Genomic DNA, 16,660 nt, shown 5'->3' with positions numbered 1-16,660 from the left:
AATATGCTGTGGCCATCTTTCTGTATTCATATACAAATTATGGTGGTTGCTTTACAGTTCAGAGGTCACCAAGGCCAGAGACCTCTGAACAGGGCCAGAAAGTGAATATTAGATAAATAATAGTTATTATTAGGAGTCTACTAGGTCTCTGTCTTATACTCTTCTTCCTTTTTTTATTTTTTAAAATTTTTATTTATGGCCAGGCGGTGGTGGCGCATGCCTTTAATCCCAGCACTTGGGAGTCAGAGGCAGGCAGATCTCTGTGAGTTCAAGACCAGTCGGGTCTACAAGAACTAATTCCAGGACAGCCTCCAAAGTCACAGAGAAACCCTGTCTCAAAAAACAAAAACAAAAAAAAGAGAGATTTTTTTTTTTCTTGGTTTTTACAAGACAGGGTTTCTCTGTTTTGGAGGCTGTCGGTCCAACCTGGCCTCGAACTCACAGAGATCCGCCTGCCTCTGCCTCCCGAGTGCTGGGATTAAAGGCGTGCGCCACCACCGCCCGGCAAGAGATTTTATTTATTCATTATGTACAGTACTCTGCCTGCTTGTATGCTTGCAGATCAGAAGAGAGCACCGGAACTCAATACAGATGGTTGTGAGTCACCATGTGGTTGCTGGGAATTGAACTCAGGACCTCTGGAAGAGCAGTCTATGCTCTTAACCTCTGAGCCATCTCTCTAGTCCCCCCCCCCTTCTATGTGTATGAATGCTTTGCCTGCATGTATGTCTATGTAACATTTGTGTACCTGGTACCTGAAAAGACCAGAAAAAGACATCACCTCCCAGAACTGCAGTTCGTAGATGCTAGAAAGAAATGGAACCTGGGTCCTCTGGAAGAGCAGCCAGTGCTCTTAACCGCTGAATAATATCTCCAGCCCCATTAATATAAAAAGAAAATTTTACAAAACCAGACAGAGGTCCATGTCTGAAAGTACATGCCTGTAATCCAAACACTTGTAGTTGTAGCAGGAAGATCATGAGTTCAAAGCCAGGGTGATGCTGCATAATGGGACTTTGTCCCAAAAAAGAAGTGTGCTGGCAGAGTGTTTGCCTAGCATGCCAAAGCCTCGGGTTCAAGCTCCAAGACTGATGAGCCAGGTGCGATGGTGCAGGCCTGTAGTTCTAGCACTCATGCAGTAGAGGTAAAATGATCGCAAGTTCAGAGCCATCCTCAACTACACAGGGAGTTTGAGGCCAGTTAGATGCATAAGATCCTGGTTTTTTGTTTGCTTGTCAGGTTGGTTGGGTTTTTTTGTTGTTATTTTTTGATTTGTTTTGTTTTGAGACAAGGTTTCTCTGTAGCTCTGGATGCCCTGGGACTTGCTCTGTAGACCAGGCTGGTCTCTAAAGTTCCTCCTGCCTCTGCCTCCTGAGTGCTGGGATTAAAGGCATGTCCTACCACCCAGCTGAGATCCTGTCTTAATAAATGAACAAAGACAGACAGACTAGACTGGGTTGAACTAACTTCACCTATGAGTCCTAAATAAGGTCAATCGGGAATCCTCCATCGAAGACTGTGAAGGCTGTGTCCACTCTCCTGTTATCACAAACAAAGCTGTGACAGAACCTCTGGGGACACAAGTAACTGATAACTCCTCAGGATACAGTTCCTGGAACCTGGGAGCCAGAGGAATATTCAAAGTGGGAACACCAGGTGTTCCAGATGGGTTCTGTACAGGAACGGGGTGGGGGCACTCCATCCCACTGTCGGGATGCCTCACGGTACAGGCAAGTGAGTTCTCCCTTAGGGTCTAGCAACTGCATGGCTTCAAAGGCAGACCCCACCCCTACCCCAGCATGAGGGATCCTCCCCAGCACCATAGAAGAAGAAAAACAACTTCTCTTCTATATCTGCCAATACTCTTCCTGGGTCTACTCATGGAATCATGGATGGAAGTCTGACTTTTCCAGAAATCCCCCATTCCCTGTACCTCCATAATGCTGGCTGAGAACCGAGATTGGCACTGCTTCTACCGTGGTGAGAGTCATTGCAGGAGTGCCCCTGTGGCTGTTTGAATGCAATTGGCTCCATAATCTCATCGTCAGGGGGTGTGGCTTTGTTGGAGGAAGTGTGCCACCGTGGGGGGTGGGCTTAGAGGTCTTTTTTGCTTTAGCTTCACTCAGTGTGACAGTCAGTCAACTTCCTGTTGCCTGCAAGATGCAAGGCTCTCGGCTATCACTCCAGCACCACGTCTGCCTGCATGCAACCTGCTCTCCAACATGATGATAGTAGACTGAACTTCTGAAACTTTAAGCCACCCCACTTAAAGGCTTCTTTTATAAGAGTTGCCATCATGGTGTCTTTTCACATCAGTCCCCTAAAAGCCTCATTTATGTCCCAACCCCGAGTCCTTGTGAATGTGAGATTACTGGGTGAAGGGTATTTGCAGATGAAGTGAAGGGTCCTAAGGTGTGAGTACCTGAATTACAAGGATGGGACCAAACTTCTAGTGCCCTCGTACGAGACACAGGGAGGAGGCGTAGCCACGTAAAGAGGGAAGCTGTAGTGGGAAGGCACAGCTGAGGGATGCCTGAAGCCCCTGTCACCGAACAGAGACTGTCTAGAGCACTGGGAATCCCCAGTGGAACATTCCTTCTGACTCTGAGATTCCAGGAACCGTATCCCAAGGAAAAGGCAAGGAAAGATGGGGTTGGAGAGGGGCACAGCCCTGTTGGCCCCTTGACTTTGAACTTGTGATTTCAGAACTCAGACAACTATGGGACACAGGGCCCTGTGTTTCTGGTCTTCAGACTGGAGTAGACTCTGGTCTCAGGGAGGTCAGACTTTACATTTCCCCTTCCACTTTAAGAGGTCACAGTGAGGTCTGGAAAGCTGTGTGTACAAGGCCAAACAGAATTAGTTTCCTGACTTCTGGGAGCCGCCCTCTTGGAAGCTAAGGTTCAGTGAAAATCCAAGGTCTTGTCCAGGACTCCAGGGCCTCCAACAGAGCTCCAGACTCTTAGCAGACATCTACATTGTCAGTCCCTATGGGGTCCCAGGTCTGGTAACTGACCAACCCAGGGTAGTTCCACAGATGGCAGACTCTATAACAACCATCGACACATCCACCTCAGGCGTGACACTGACTGAGTGCTTACCCGACACAATCCACCAAACCTGACTAAGACAGGGACATAGTTCATCTCTAATCACTGCAGGAACCCTGCGAAGTCACTGCTATGGTCTCCTCACTTTATGGTGAAGAAAAATAAGCTTTGGTGGATGGGTTGAATTGAATGCTGTGCCCAGGAAACCATGTCAACCTGCAACCTGACAGTGTGCCCTTACAGGGAAACAATGAAGCCATACTAGATTAGGGTTGACCCTAAACTCTCTCACCCCTACCCAGCACTAGGATTGAAACTAGAAACTTCTATACACTGGCAGAGAAACACTGAGCTTCATCTCCTATCCAAGTTCTATACCTATTTAAGGGTTTGTTTGTTTGTTTGTTTGTGAGCTTGGGATTGAACCCAGGACCTTGACCACACTCACTCTACACTGAGTTACCTCTTCAGCCCCTTGGTATTATTTTTTAATGTTTATTTATGTATTTGGGGGCATGCATACCACATCATGCATGTGGAAGTCAGAGGACAGCTTCCAAGATTGAGTTCTCTCCTTCCACCAAGTGGGTCCTGAGGGTTGGATTTATGTCATCAGATTTAGTAGCGAGCCCCTTGACCAAATGAGCCACTCCCCATCCTTCTTCTTCTAAGCCAAAGAGAAGACACACACAGAGTTGAACATGAGAAAATAAGAAACAGGCCCTTGTGAGAATGAAGAGGGAAGCTGGAGGGACAGTTATGAGGCAAGAGATGGTGAGTACTGGCAGTGACCAGCCCAGCCAAGGAAGGATTCTTCCCAGAACCTGACCACACCTCCAGTTAGGTCTCCAGCCTTCTGAAAGAAGAAACTCTGGAGGCTTCTTGCTTTGGTTTTAGTTTTGAGATGAGGGTTTCTTTTTCTGTTTGTTTGGTTTGGTTTTATAGGCGCACGCAGACATGCTGTTGTTGACTGAGACAGGGTTTCACCTTGTAGCCCAGGTTACCCTTGACCTTGGCAGTTCTCCAGAGTGCTATGACTACGGGCCTGTGCATATAGACTATTAACACTGAACAGAAAGCTAGCTGGGTGTGTACCTAACATGCAGACTCTTTTTGTGGTGATATGTTATTTATGATTTATTAAAGCTTGCCTGAAGATCAGAAACGCAAAGCAGCCAGACTCTAGCTCTTACTCTATCTCAGCCTGAATGGCAATCCTGGCTCCACCAAACCTCAGACTGTTCCTCTCCTCAGTGTGGCTAGAGAATCCTGAGAGTTAAATGTCTTCCTATCCTCAATGTGGCTGGAGAATGAATGCCAGCTCTGAGACCCTGTTCAAGACTTAAATACCTCTCAGAGTCCTGGGATTAAAGGAATGTGATCCCAAGTGCTGAGATCATCTTTGTGTGAGCTGTTTCTCTTTAAGACTGGACCAATTTCTTGTAGCTCAGTGTGGCCTTGAACTAACAAAAATCAGTCTACCTCTACCTCCCAAGTGGTGGGATTAAAGGCGTGTACCACCACCACCTGATCTCCATAGTTTGAGGCTGACTTTGTTTTCTGAATCCTCAGGCAAGCTTTAATAAATCATAAATATCATCATACTTTTTCCCTTTTTTTTGCTTTGTTTTTTGAAGCACGGCTTCTCTAGAACTCATTATGTAGACCAGGCTGGCCTCAAACTCAGAAATCCACCTGCCTCTGCAGAGATTGAAGGCCTGCACCATCTGCTGGGATTACAGGAGTGCACCACCATGGCCCAGTCCCGTACAGACTCTTAACTGTGGACAGGTTTGCTTGCTGCGAATAAAGGTCACTCTTTCTTCCACTGAACCAGCATAACCACACAAGAGGTCAGCAGCAGCATCCCATGGAGAAGGCAGAGGGGCAGGGAGGTGAAGCTGCCTAGCAGGCCTTGAATTAGGTCTGTAGTTCCTGGGATTTGAAATCACACATTCCTAGCCACTACCCCTAATGTCCTCCTGGGGGTGGAGCTCAAACCCCTCCCCCGTTTCACAGATGAAGGCTCTGAGGCTGTGTTACCACTGCAGGGATCATGAAGGCTGAGTGCTTTGTGGGGGAACAAAGAGCAGTCAACATTGCAACCGCCAGCCAGGGGTCCAGCTGGAGCTCCCTCTATTTGCAGACAAAGGGTGATCGCTCTCCCAAAGGACAAAACAAGCCTAGCTGGGCAGCGAGCGAAGACTGCAAGCTGTGTCCCTGCCCACCATTTAAGAGGGATGGCACTTGGCCAGAAATTAATTAGCTGTCTCGGGTTTGGCAGAGCTGGAGGAAGGAAAGTGGTTAATTATAATGAAGCCCAGTGAGCTTGTCACAGGAGAAGATTATGACTGGGATGTGGAAATAAAGAGCCCCTGAGTTGAACATGAGTGGGGAGACCAGCCAGGCTATACTTAGCAATAATTAGGCCAAAGACCTAGCTTCCATTGGAGACCCAGGGCATCCTCAAAGAGTTCTCCATTCCCTGATCCCTGACTCTGCTTAAGGATGACTGCATTGTGGGGTGGACCGAACGAATCCAGACGCCATGGGGCTCCAAGAGAGCAGAACCTGGGGCTGGGGAGATGCTCAGTGAGTAAAGTGTTGTCTGTGAAGCATGAGGACCCGAGTTCAATACCCAGGAGCCTCGTGAACAAAACAGGCATGGTGGTGGTGAGGAGGCAAGACACACAGATTCGCTGGGACTTGCTGGCCCGGCAGTCTGCCTACCTAAGCCAAGGCTTTGTGTCTCCACTTCCAGGTTCCAGTGAGAGTCCTATCTCAAACAACAAAATGGTTGGTTCCTGAGGTTGCTACTATGGTATCAGGCTGGAGAGAAAGACAGAGAGACAGAGAGAGCTAGCTTCAGAATGATACTCAGTGCCTGGGTTTCCTTCCTACAAACCATATGTGTGAGATTCCCCCACCCCACACACTCATGGGAACAGAAAGACAGAAGGACAAGTACTTGGGTGTTTGCAACAGCGCATAGAGGCTCAGGTGTGCTTCAGTGATAGGACAGTTGCCTAGTATGCATGAGGCCCAGGGTTAGATACCCAGCACATGGAAGGAAGGGAGGAGGAAGGAAGGAACACTGTATGGTCCTTGCTTTGATGGGGGACAAAGGGGGCACTGTTGCCATCACAGAAAGCTCCCTGGAGGAGAGAGTTACTAAGTGTGAGAGAAGACAGGGACAGCAGCCTGCTACCCAGTATGTCTCACTTCTACTGGTGGCTGTGGGCTTCTACTGTAGAGCCCGGGAAGCAAGTACCAGTTAGAGATTTAAGAAATATTTAATGATGGCTTCTTAGGGTCAGAGACCGAGCTAAAAACAGGATAGAGAAAGGATGAATCAGTTTCTGCTCTCTCAGGGAAGACAGAGAAAAGAAAGAGAAGCCAGAGGGAACCAGGAGGAGCCAGAAAGGGAGGAGAGGCCAGACAGGGAGGAGGAATCAGAAAGGGGAAGAGGGGTCACAGAGACTGCACAAACAGTGCTGGTACTATTATAAACCTTGATTACTGACCATCTGTGTGTGTGTGTGTGTGTGTGTGTGTGTGTGTGTGTGTGTGTATAGATGCGTATGCGGAGGTCAGAGGTCAGCTTTCAGGATCTTCCTCTGCTGCTCTCCACCTTATTTTTGGGGTCAGGATATTTCAATAGACTTGGAGTTCACTAGTCAGCTAGGCTTGAATCTGCCTGCCTGTCTGCCTCTGTCCAGCACTGGGGTTACAGACAATACTGTTACAACCAGCTTTTGTGTGGGTGCTGAACCATCTCTCCTCTGTGAACCTTAGTTTCCTTGCCTATGAAATGGGTACATTAAATTGTTCCTGCTAAACAGAAGTGTTGGGAAGATTAAGTTAGGGTCTGTATCTGGAATCTTCTAAGCCAGGAGCTGAGCATGAAAGCGTGGCTGGGATGACTTCAGTGTTAGCTTTTGTTAAGGCTGCACACTGGGCTGGCTAGGCTGCCCTGGGTGACCTGGGGGACAAGCCCAAGGAAGTGAGAGGAGTGCCTCCCAGCTACCTGCTCATCTAACAGCCCTGCTTGCTCCCCCAGGGAGCAACGGAAACTCACCAGACCAGGACGCTGGCAAGAGAAGGCTTGTAGCCAAGGGAAGCGGATGTTCCCCAACAGGTCCTGCAGGGTCATCTGGCTTGGCCAGGAGCAGGAGCTTCTCTCTTGACTTAATCTTTGTCCCTGGGTCCAAAGTGCCAGGCAGCCAGCCCACCGACATCACAGAACCAAGTCTCCCTTCCCCAGGAAGCTGGCCTTCATCACCACCTCCGCCTGAAACACTCTACCTTCTAGTAACAGGCCTCTGTGCACCTGCTGCATCCCCATGGCAGCCTCTCCCATGTCCGTGGATGCTGTCTGTTTAGTCCGCACCCCCTAGCCTTCTGAACCTCCACTTCCCTGAGACTGCAACTGTACACCACCACTCATGGCTGTGACGGCCTGGGATTTGAACCCAGGGCCTCCTAGCACACTAGGCATGCTCTCTTCCAACTGAATTAGGTCCCTAGCCCTGTGTCTGGTCTTCTGGCTAATTCACTGTCCATCTTTTCTCCACCAAAACAGCAGCTCCCAGAGGGCAGGGCCTGTATGTCTGTCACTGCTTTGGTCCCAGCATCGCATCTGGAGGTGCGCTTCCTACTCAGGAAGGCTGCTGATGGGAGAGTCCCACCTGCTGGCAATGCAGGTGTTGTACTGTGATACCCAGTTCACAGACAGGAAAACGGGCTCAGCTAGCTGAGCACAGAGACTCAATGGGATCTGAACCATTCATTTGCCTCTGAAGAACGAACTGCCTTAGCTGCTGCCTGTGCTGCCCCAGGGAAATTTGGCATTCTATACGCCTGGAGGATGGCATCAGCAGCCCTGTGCATTCCCAGCACTACTTCACCTGGCTGTGGTGGTACACAGCTGTAATCCCAGAATTTCCACTTTGGAGAGTGAGGAAAGTTGGGACATCCTGTGTGACCTAAGAGAGACTCTGCCTCAAAAAAGCTTAAAAAGAACCCATTTATTTTATGTTTTTAATCTTGTTGTTATTGGGTTTTTTGGGGGGGATTTTGGTTTTTCAAGACAGGGTTTCTCTGTGTAGCTTTGGAGCCTATCCTGGCACTTGCTCTGTAGACCAGGCTGGCCGCAAACTCACAGAGATCCACCTGCCTCTGCCTCCTGAGTGCTGGGATGAAAGACATGTGCCACCAACACCCAGATGTTGTTAAATTTTTAACTCAATTACTTACTTATTTTTATCTTTTGTATATAGGTGTTTTGCCTGCATGTATGTGTGGTGATATCTTGTTTATACTCTAACAAATAAAACTTGCCTGAAGATCAGAGGGTGGGGCTAGTCAATAGTTAACCATAGAGGTCCGGAGGTCTGTACAGACAGACAGGAAGTGAGAAGGCAGGAGGAGACAGGAGCTCAGTCTCTTTTCAGTTGGGAAGCTGAGTAGATAAGGTCGCTATGGTTTGCTTCTTCATCTTTCTGATCTTTCAGCATTTTCCCCCATATCTGACTCCAGGCTTTTTATTATTAACACCTATTAGAACTCGTGCTACATGTATGTCTGTGTGTCACGTGCATACCTGGTACCTGTGGAGGCCAAAGGGGGTATCCACTCTCCTGGATCTAGAATTACAAACCATGTGGATGCTGGGAATTGAACCAGGTCCTCTGGAAGAATAGTCAATGCTCTGAACTGCTGAGCCATATCAAAAACTTCTTTGTTTTCCTTTCTTCCTTCCTGTCTTTCTTTCTTCTTCCTTTTCAAATGCATGCTACCCACATGCAAAAAATAAGTAATAAAAAATATACTTACATTTAGCTGAGTGGTGGTGCATGCCTTTAATGCCAGCACTCGGGAGGCAGAGGCAGGCGGATCTCTGTGAGTTCCAGGCCAGGCTGGACCGACAGCCTCCAAAACAATACAGAGAAACCCTGTCTGGTAAAAACCAAAAAAAAAAAATTACATACACACACACACACACACATATATATATATATATATGTATATATATATTTACATTTTATGCCAGCACTTGGGAGGCAGAGGCAGGTGGATCTCTGTGAGTTCAAGACCAGCCTGGTCTACAAGAGCTAGTTCCAGGACAGGGAAACTACACAGGGAAACCCTTTCTCTAAAACCAATAAATGTGTGTGTGTGTGTGTGTGTGTATTTTTTTACTTATGTATTTGTGCCTGTTTGGATTTATGTGCACTGTGTGTGTGCAGGAGCTCATGGAGGCCTGAAGAGGGAGCCAGATCCCTTGGAATTGAACTAACAGGAAGTTGCCAATTCCCATGTGGGTGCTGGGAACCTGAGTCCTCTACTAGAGAGTAGGCACTCCTAATCACTGAGTCATCTCACCAACCTCTAAATAAACATAATTCTTAACTTCTTAAATTAATAAAGTAAATGTCCCACCACAGTCCTTCATGTTTCAAAGCTTTGTAGTTGATGACAGTGTTGCTTCTGCAGAGGAAGGAGACATACCCTGTTTGGGGTTGTTTTGGGTTCTGTTGTGGTACAGGGCCTCACTATGCAGTCCTGGCTGACCTGGAACTGGAACTCATAGAGATCTGCCTGCCTCTGTCTCCCAAATACTGGAGCAAAAGGGTGAATGAATTCAGCTGAGGTTCCTGTTATTTTTAAGATTTTTAAGAAGGGGTGTGGGGCTGGAGAGACGGCACTGGCTGCTTTTCCAGAGGGCTTGGGTTTGGTTCCCAGCACCCACACGGTGGCTCACAATCATCTGTGACTGTAGTTTCAGAAGGTCTGATGCTCTTCTGTGGCCTGATGCACCAGCCATGTGAGTGGTGCAGACACACAAATAAAAATAATAATATCTTTTAGAAAATGTAAGAAATTATTGGTGTGTATGTATCTGTGTGTGTGTGCTCATACGTGTGTATAGGTGCCTGCAGAGGCCAGGAAAACATGACACATTCCCTGTGGCTAGAGCTATAGGGAGCTGTGAGCTGCCAAGTTGGGTGCTAAGAACCAAATCCATGTCCTCTGGCTGCTTAGCCAGGGTTTTCTGTTCATTTGGTTTTTTGTTTGTTTGGTTTTAATTTTTTTGTTTTGTTTGTTTGAGACAGGGTTGTAGGAGGAAACCTACACAGGGTTTCTCTGTAGCCCTGGCTGTCCTGGAGCTCTCTCCAGGCAGATCAGGCTGCCTCAAACTCAGAGACCTACCTGCCTCAGCCTCCTGATTAAAGGCAGCACCACTACTGCCCAGCTCAGCAAGGGTTCTTAACTACTGAGCCACCAGCGGTTCCTGAGTAGGCCTTCTGACCCCCTAGGACTTTGAAGCTGAAGTTCTTTCTTTTCACTCATCACAGACTCTGGGAAGGCTGTGGGGGACAAGCTGCTTCTTCGCACACCCTTCCAGGCCTGAGACAAAGCCGCTGATTTCTGCAGCTGTGCTGGAAGCTATAAATCAGTAGAACACAGGCAGCCACCCCACCCCGCCCCGCCCCACAGCCCCCAACTGGAAATGGGGCGCAACAGCCTGCATGTTGGTAACTTGCTAATTTAAGCCAGGCTTTCTGTTCTACCCTGCGATTACCCTTCTTCCTGTGCTGTGAAGATATTCTGGGTAGCCAATTTGATTTCAAAGTCCCAGGATCCTGAGTTTAATGAAATCAGGCTTTGCCCCTGACTCTCAAAGTCCAGACATCTGGCAGGGGAGTGTGTGAGCATGGGATGAGCCCTTGGACCACAGCTGGTGGAGACTCATTCTTGCAATCCCAGCTGGGGTGGGGGAGGCCTGAATTTTTGCTTGTCTTATCTTTCTCCATCTATCAGAATCTCTGACACCACACTTGGACCCAGTGACTTTCCAGTGTTTGCTTTATCCCTTCAGTGACAGGAAGTTTCTTACAGGACAGCAGTTCATCCTTAAAGGCCTCTGATAGGGCAGAGGGTGTGAGGGTGTGTGTGTGTGTGTGTGTGTGTGCAGAAACACTGGGAGGGGTGTGCAACCACGCTTATTCAAAACATTCATAGGCATGCCATCTAGATTGCCATGGCGATGGGAGAGATGGCTTTAAAAAACTGGTATGGGGCTAGAGAGATGGTTCCCTGGTTAAGAGCCCTGGCTGCTCTTCCAGAGGACCCAAGTTCAATTCCCACATCCTACCCACATCAGGCAGCTCACAACTGCCTGTAACTCCAGCTCCAGGGGGATCTGGTGCCCTCTTCTGGCCTCCTCGTGCACACACACACATATACGTGCACACATACATACACACAACAGAAACTGCAAAAAAAAAAATTAACAAGAAGAGCCCACCCGCCCCCTCTCTGCTGGCAGATGACTCAGCATTTAAGAGCACTTGTTCCTGCGGGTCCCAGGCTCGATTCCCAGCATCCACTGGGTGGTTCTCACCATCTGTAACTGCAGTTTCAAAGGATGTGATCCCCTCTCCTGGCCTCCATAGACACCAGGCATGGATGTGGTGCACATACAAACATGTAAGCAAAGCACTCACACGTAAAATTAGATAAACATTATCTAATTTTAAAAAACAAAAGAAGCCGGGCGTTGGTGGCGCACGCCTTTAATCCCAGCACTTGGGAGGCAGAGGCAGGCGGATCTCTGTGAGTTCGAGGCCAGGCTGGACCAACAGCCTCCAAAACAGAGAAACCCTGTCTCAAAAAACCAAAAAAAAAAAAAAAAAAAAAAAACACAAAAGAAGCCAGGCGTTGGTGGCACACGCCTTTAATCCCAGCACTCGGGAGGCAGAGGCAGGTGGACCTCTGTGAGTTCCAGGCCGGGCTGGACCGACAGCCTCCAAAACAATACAGAGAAACCCTGTCTCGTAAAATAAATAAATAAATAAAATAAAAAAATCCACATACCTGGATCCTGATTTCGCTATGTATCTTTAATTTCACAAAGACAAGCTTATGTTTATGTATGTGTCTTTGTGTCCATGTCTCTCTGTATGTGTGTGTATACAAAAGCAGAGATGAGAAAGAAATACATATAAATGACTAAGCTTTTCTCTGCAGTAGGATTATGGGTAATATCAACCTCTGCCGGAACATCTCCTTAGGTCCTAATGTAACTATCTAGTTATCTTTATTATAAAAGAAAGCTTCTAATATTGACCTGATAAAGTTGCCCTGTAGCATCCGTCCAGAGCTCCTCCGGTGCCTAATAAACGTCAACTGGGTGAACGAGAGGTGAACCTTACCCCTCCCCCTCACAGCCAGACTTATGGAAATTGCTTCTGAGACCCTTACTAAACACCTGGTGCTGGCTCATTCCCCGTGATCTCACATTCATCCTTCGAGGATCTACCATCCTCCCATTCCACAGAGCAGAACACTGAGGCACAGAGAGACTAATGTTTAAGCTCACCCTCTTAGGAAATGTCAGCCGGCCCTGATATTTGGGCTTGCAGCTTCTGGTATCACCCACTGAGGCCTTGGAGATTTACTCAACCCTGACCTCCACTCTCCATGCATCTCAAGTTAGCACAGGCAAAGTGGTTAAAGATGGTTTGGGGGCTCAGAAAGACCTGAGTCCATGCTGGGCATGCTTGTCTGTAACCACAGCACTTGGTAGGGTAGAGACAGGAAGATGGGACATTCTAGTTCATCCTCAACTACACAGCAAGTTGGGACCAGCCGAGGCTATAAGAGCCCCATGTCCTCGGCTATGAATGAGAATAGAAAGCCCCACTGCAGAATTGTGGTGCGGGTTGGAGAATCCCGGGAGCCCAGGAGAAGGCTCAGGAGAGACTTTGGTGTCCTTGGCGACTCCTCCCACTCACTCCACTGTGTCTGTGAGTCACACACACTCCCCAGGGAATGATCCTAAGGCCTGGGAAATGGCAGATTGTGGGCAAGGCCAGGAGGCCCTGGCTGCTGCTCACTCTGCCCTCTCCCTGTTTGGTTTCGCCCAAGTCATTGGTCCAGTTTGTACCCTCCTGGTCAGGTCTAGCAGGCTTGAGTTGCAGAGATGCCCTGGAGGCTGGAGGCAGGGGTTTTGGTTACCTGTCCAGGGTCACAGGGTTCCTCCCATCGCCTGGCACCAGCCTCTGATTCCCCCACACTCACTCTCTGTCCACCTAGTCTACCCCATTACCAGATCTATTCTCTTGACCACCATTCTTCACAGATGTCCCCCTCCCCAGACACCCCGACTTCCCAGCATGCCTGGCCATAGCATGGAGCCAAGAACCTGTCCAAGCTCCAATCCCACATCCAGACTAGCAGTCAGAGCCCCAGCACACGATCTGTTCCTAACACAGCCACCCTGGCCTGTCTCCAAGACTCTCCTCAACTTCTCACTCCTCCCCTATCTTCCCACCCCCAGACCAATTCCTTCTGTTGCCTGGGGTCTATGGAACCCTCCAGCATCTGCACCTTCTTGGGCATTCTGGAAGGCAGAGGCTAAGTTGATAGACTCTTCACTGGCCACCAGGCTCTAACGAAGCTCAGAACATAGCAGATGGATGCTTCCAACAACCCCGGAGAGAAGGACACCACTGTCAAGGCTTTTTATGCCCTTGTCCTGCAACCCCTCTACCTTCTGACCACCCAGACCCCAGATGAAACTCCCTGCCCCCTACCGGATCTCTCGCTGCTCCTCTGCCCCACCCCCACCTGCAGCTCCTCCTTCACCACTCAGTCCAGGCATCACCTCCTCTGGTTAAATAAAATCCCTGCCCTGAATCTCACAGCCCTGGGAAGCTGCATTTGCTCCTGAGGTAGCATCTAACCTTGGGATCCTGGAGTACGGATGTTAAGAACTAGAGGCCACCTGAGGCTTGGGCTCAGAGCCTGGGCATCAAACGCTCCGATGGCCAGGTGTGGTGGTGAACACCTTTAATTCCAGCACTCGGGAGGCCAAGGCAGGTGGATCTCTACGAGATGACTGCAAGGCCAGCCTTGTTCTCCAGAGAGTTTCAGACCAGCCAAGGCTGTGTCAAAAAAAAAAAAAAAAAAAACCTGACACTGGACAGGTGCAGCAATAAGTAACAACAGCAATATTAATTGTTGACTGACTAAATGTGCATGTTTGCAGGGCAGGAGACAGGGCCCAACACGGAAACTAAGGCCCAGCAGCTGCCCACCTGCAGAACTGCTGATGTGCTGGCTAATGCCAGCCCCCAACACACACTGAAGGCCAGGTGTGCTCCAGGTGCCTGCTATTAGGACATGCCCTGTATTACTCCATCCCAACAGCCGATTGTAATCACCAGGCTTCTTCAAATGAGGTAAGCGAGGCTCAGGAAAGTTGAGCTGTCTGGCCACGGCAACATCAGTCGGACACGTTGAAGATGGTAGAAACTGAACACCACACCACAGCCATGACCTTTACCTCCACACTGCCTGGTCTTTCTGGGGTGTCTCCTGACTGGGAGTAGATCTGAACCCCTAATCTGAGCAAAAGGGGGAACAAGGGGCACATACTGAATCTCTCTAAACAACACAGGGCTTAGTGCTCCCAAGTCTCAAAAGTGTGGTTGAGAACTCTTCCCAGCAGCCCTGGGGAACCTTGGCAGAAGGCAGAGGGGACAACCCAAACCTTTCATTTGCATACTGTGAAGCCTGCTATAAACCCATACCTCAGTGTGAGAGAAAAAGAAATGCTTTACTGACGTCACTGTGCCCCCAGGTACAGTGAGTTAGAGACATTTCGCTTGTTATCTTAGGTAGTACTCAGTGTTGCACGTTGGTAGGCAAGTACTCTCCCATTTAACTCTATCTCAAGCCCGTTATCCTTGACTGGCTTCCAGTTATCTATGCAACCAAAGATGACTGACTTCTGGCTTCTGAGCTTTCTGCTTCCACGCCCCTGGGGCTGGTATTACAGCCATGGACCACCACGCCCAGTTTATGGTGTGTCAGGGATTGAACCCAGGGTTTCATGACTGTTACACAAGCTCTATCAACTGAGCTACATCCTGTGTCTCTTAAGCCCTTGTTCTCCTCCCTCTCCCTCCCCCTGCCCCTCCCCCTCCCTCTCTGTATCCCACCACTCCTGTCTTGCTATATTCTCAAATTGGCCTTGAACTCACTCTGTAGCCTAGACCTCAAGGAGGATAGCCTACCCTGAATCACAGACAGAGTTCCTGACCACATGGCCACTGGGGAAGGGAAGAGAATCTATGGTCAGTCCACAGGAACCATGGGGCTCTCTGTTAGAGAACACACGGTCAAAGGCAGGTGCACAAAGTCATCCTGGATGTCTCCCTCACAGGAGCTGTAGAGGTTTGACAAGAAACAATGCAAATATGGTCTCGTACAGAATCACAAATTGATGGTTTGGGACAAGCCCACACTGCCACAGCAACCACAAAAGATGACAACCAAATGTGACTTGTGGAGTGTCCCTGCAGCATGGAGCCTGTCCCTGCTGTATGCTCCAAAGACACAAGGCATGGTATAGAACACCTCAGCCCATCGCTGTAAGGTTTCAGAGGACCAAACACACACACTCCTCCTGTCAAATTGCTGGGTCACAAACTGTGTGTGACAAAGTATTGCCAAACCACCCCACTTCCCTGATGCAGAAGCAAAGGAATGTCAAGGATGATTAATTGTAATGTAGTTAGGCTAGTGCAAGCATACACCACACACACACACACACACACACACACACACACACACACACACACACACACACACACAGGACTTGGCCTCTGTGCGGGACATGCCGGAGCTGGGAGAGTCGAGGTTGAGAGTTGGGGTTGGGATCCAGGTCCACAATGACCCTGGTATCAAACCCCGCGGCGCCCTCAGCCGACTCACCGGACGATGCCAAACATGACGAGCACATTGCCCAGCAGCCCCACTGCGCACACAGCCGAGTAGAGCGCGGTGATGGCGATGGCTAGGGCGAGGGATGAGGCACTCCGGGCGCCCGGCGGCCCCGACGCGTTGGCGCTCGCACTGGGCAAGGCGCTGGGGAAGGCGTCCGAGACGTTGGCGAGCGGGGACTGCAGCTCCGCGCGGGCAGAGGGCAGTGGCTCCATGGCGCCGCCGCGTCCGTCTCCACCGTGCGCCCTGGGCGCAGGGACCCAGAGTGGCGCACGGACAGCAGAGGCCACGGCCCCGACGTCGCAGGCTGCAGCGCTCGCTCCCGCCTCCTCCGCCCAGCCGGCCTCCCGCTGCGCTCGCCCAAGCCCCGGGAGCCCCGAGCCGCCGCGTGCACCACGTGGCTCGGAGGCGGCCGCCAGTCTGAGCCCGCGATCGGGGGCGGGCGCTGCACCACCGGCTCGGGGGCAGGGCCGGAGAGGCCTCCCGCGTGCTCCCTCACTGGGCTCCGCCAGCTCCAGGCGCCCCTATTCTGGCCTGGCCTCCGGCCCCACCCCGGTGCCACTTTGGAGTCAGAAGAACCTGGATGCGAATCCCACCTCCCGCCTCTGCACGGACGAAGGGAGTAACCTTGAGCAAGTCGCTTAAGCGCTCTCAAGTTCATTCTGTTTCTGCAAGATAAAAAAAAAAAAAATCTCCCTGCCGCCTCTATAGGGTTTGGGGGAGATGAAGACAACGGAGTAAAGGACTCAGATTTCTTTCCTGCGACTGGATGTTCTGTGCGCTCTACTCCTCTCCATGTCTTCTCCCAAAACAAT

At 49.8% G+C, this 16,660-nt stretch overlaps 1 protein-coding gene across 1 annotated transcript in view; it reads right to left on the bottom strand.

Moving 5' to 3' along the window:
* Positions 1 to 16,194, bottom strand: part of Oprd1 (opioid receptor delta 1) — a 33,064-nt gene extending 16,870 nt beyond the window's left edge. Inside the window, exon 1 of the mRNA XM_005079535.4 lies at positions 15,837 to 16,194. Coding sequence (XP_005079592.1) covers positions 15,837 to 16,060 — 224 coding nt within the window. The 5' untranslated portion in view covers positions 16,061 to 16,194. The remainder of the gene's footprint in view (positions 1 to 15,836) is intronic.
* Positions 16,195 to 16,660: the final 466 nt, after the last annotated feature.

Source organism: Mesocricetus auratus, unplaced genomic scaffold, assembly GCF_017639785.1.
Source record: "Mesocricetus auratus isolate SY011 unplaced genomic scaffold, BCM_Maur_2.0 Super-Scaffold_100014, whole genome shotgun sequence".
Taxonomy (NCBI): domain Eukaryota; kingdom Metazoa; phylum Chordata; class Mammalia; order Rodentia; family Cricetidae; genus Mesocricetus; species Mesocricetus auratus.
Note: the sequence above shows the minus strand (reverse complement) of the source record. Positions and strands in the feature narration are given on the sequence as shown.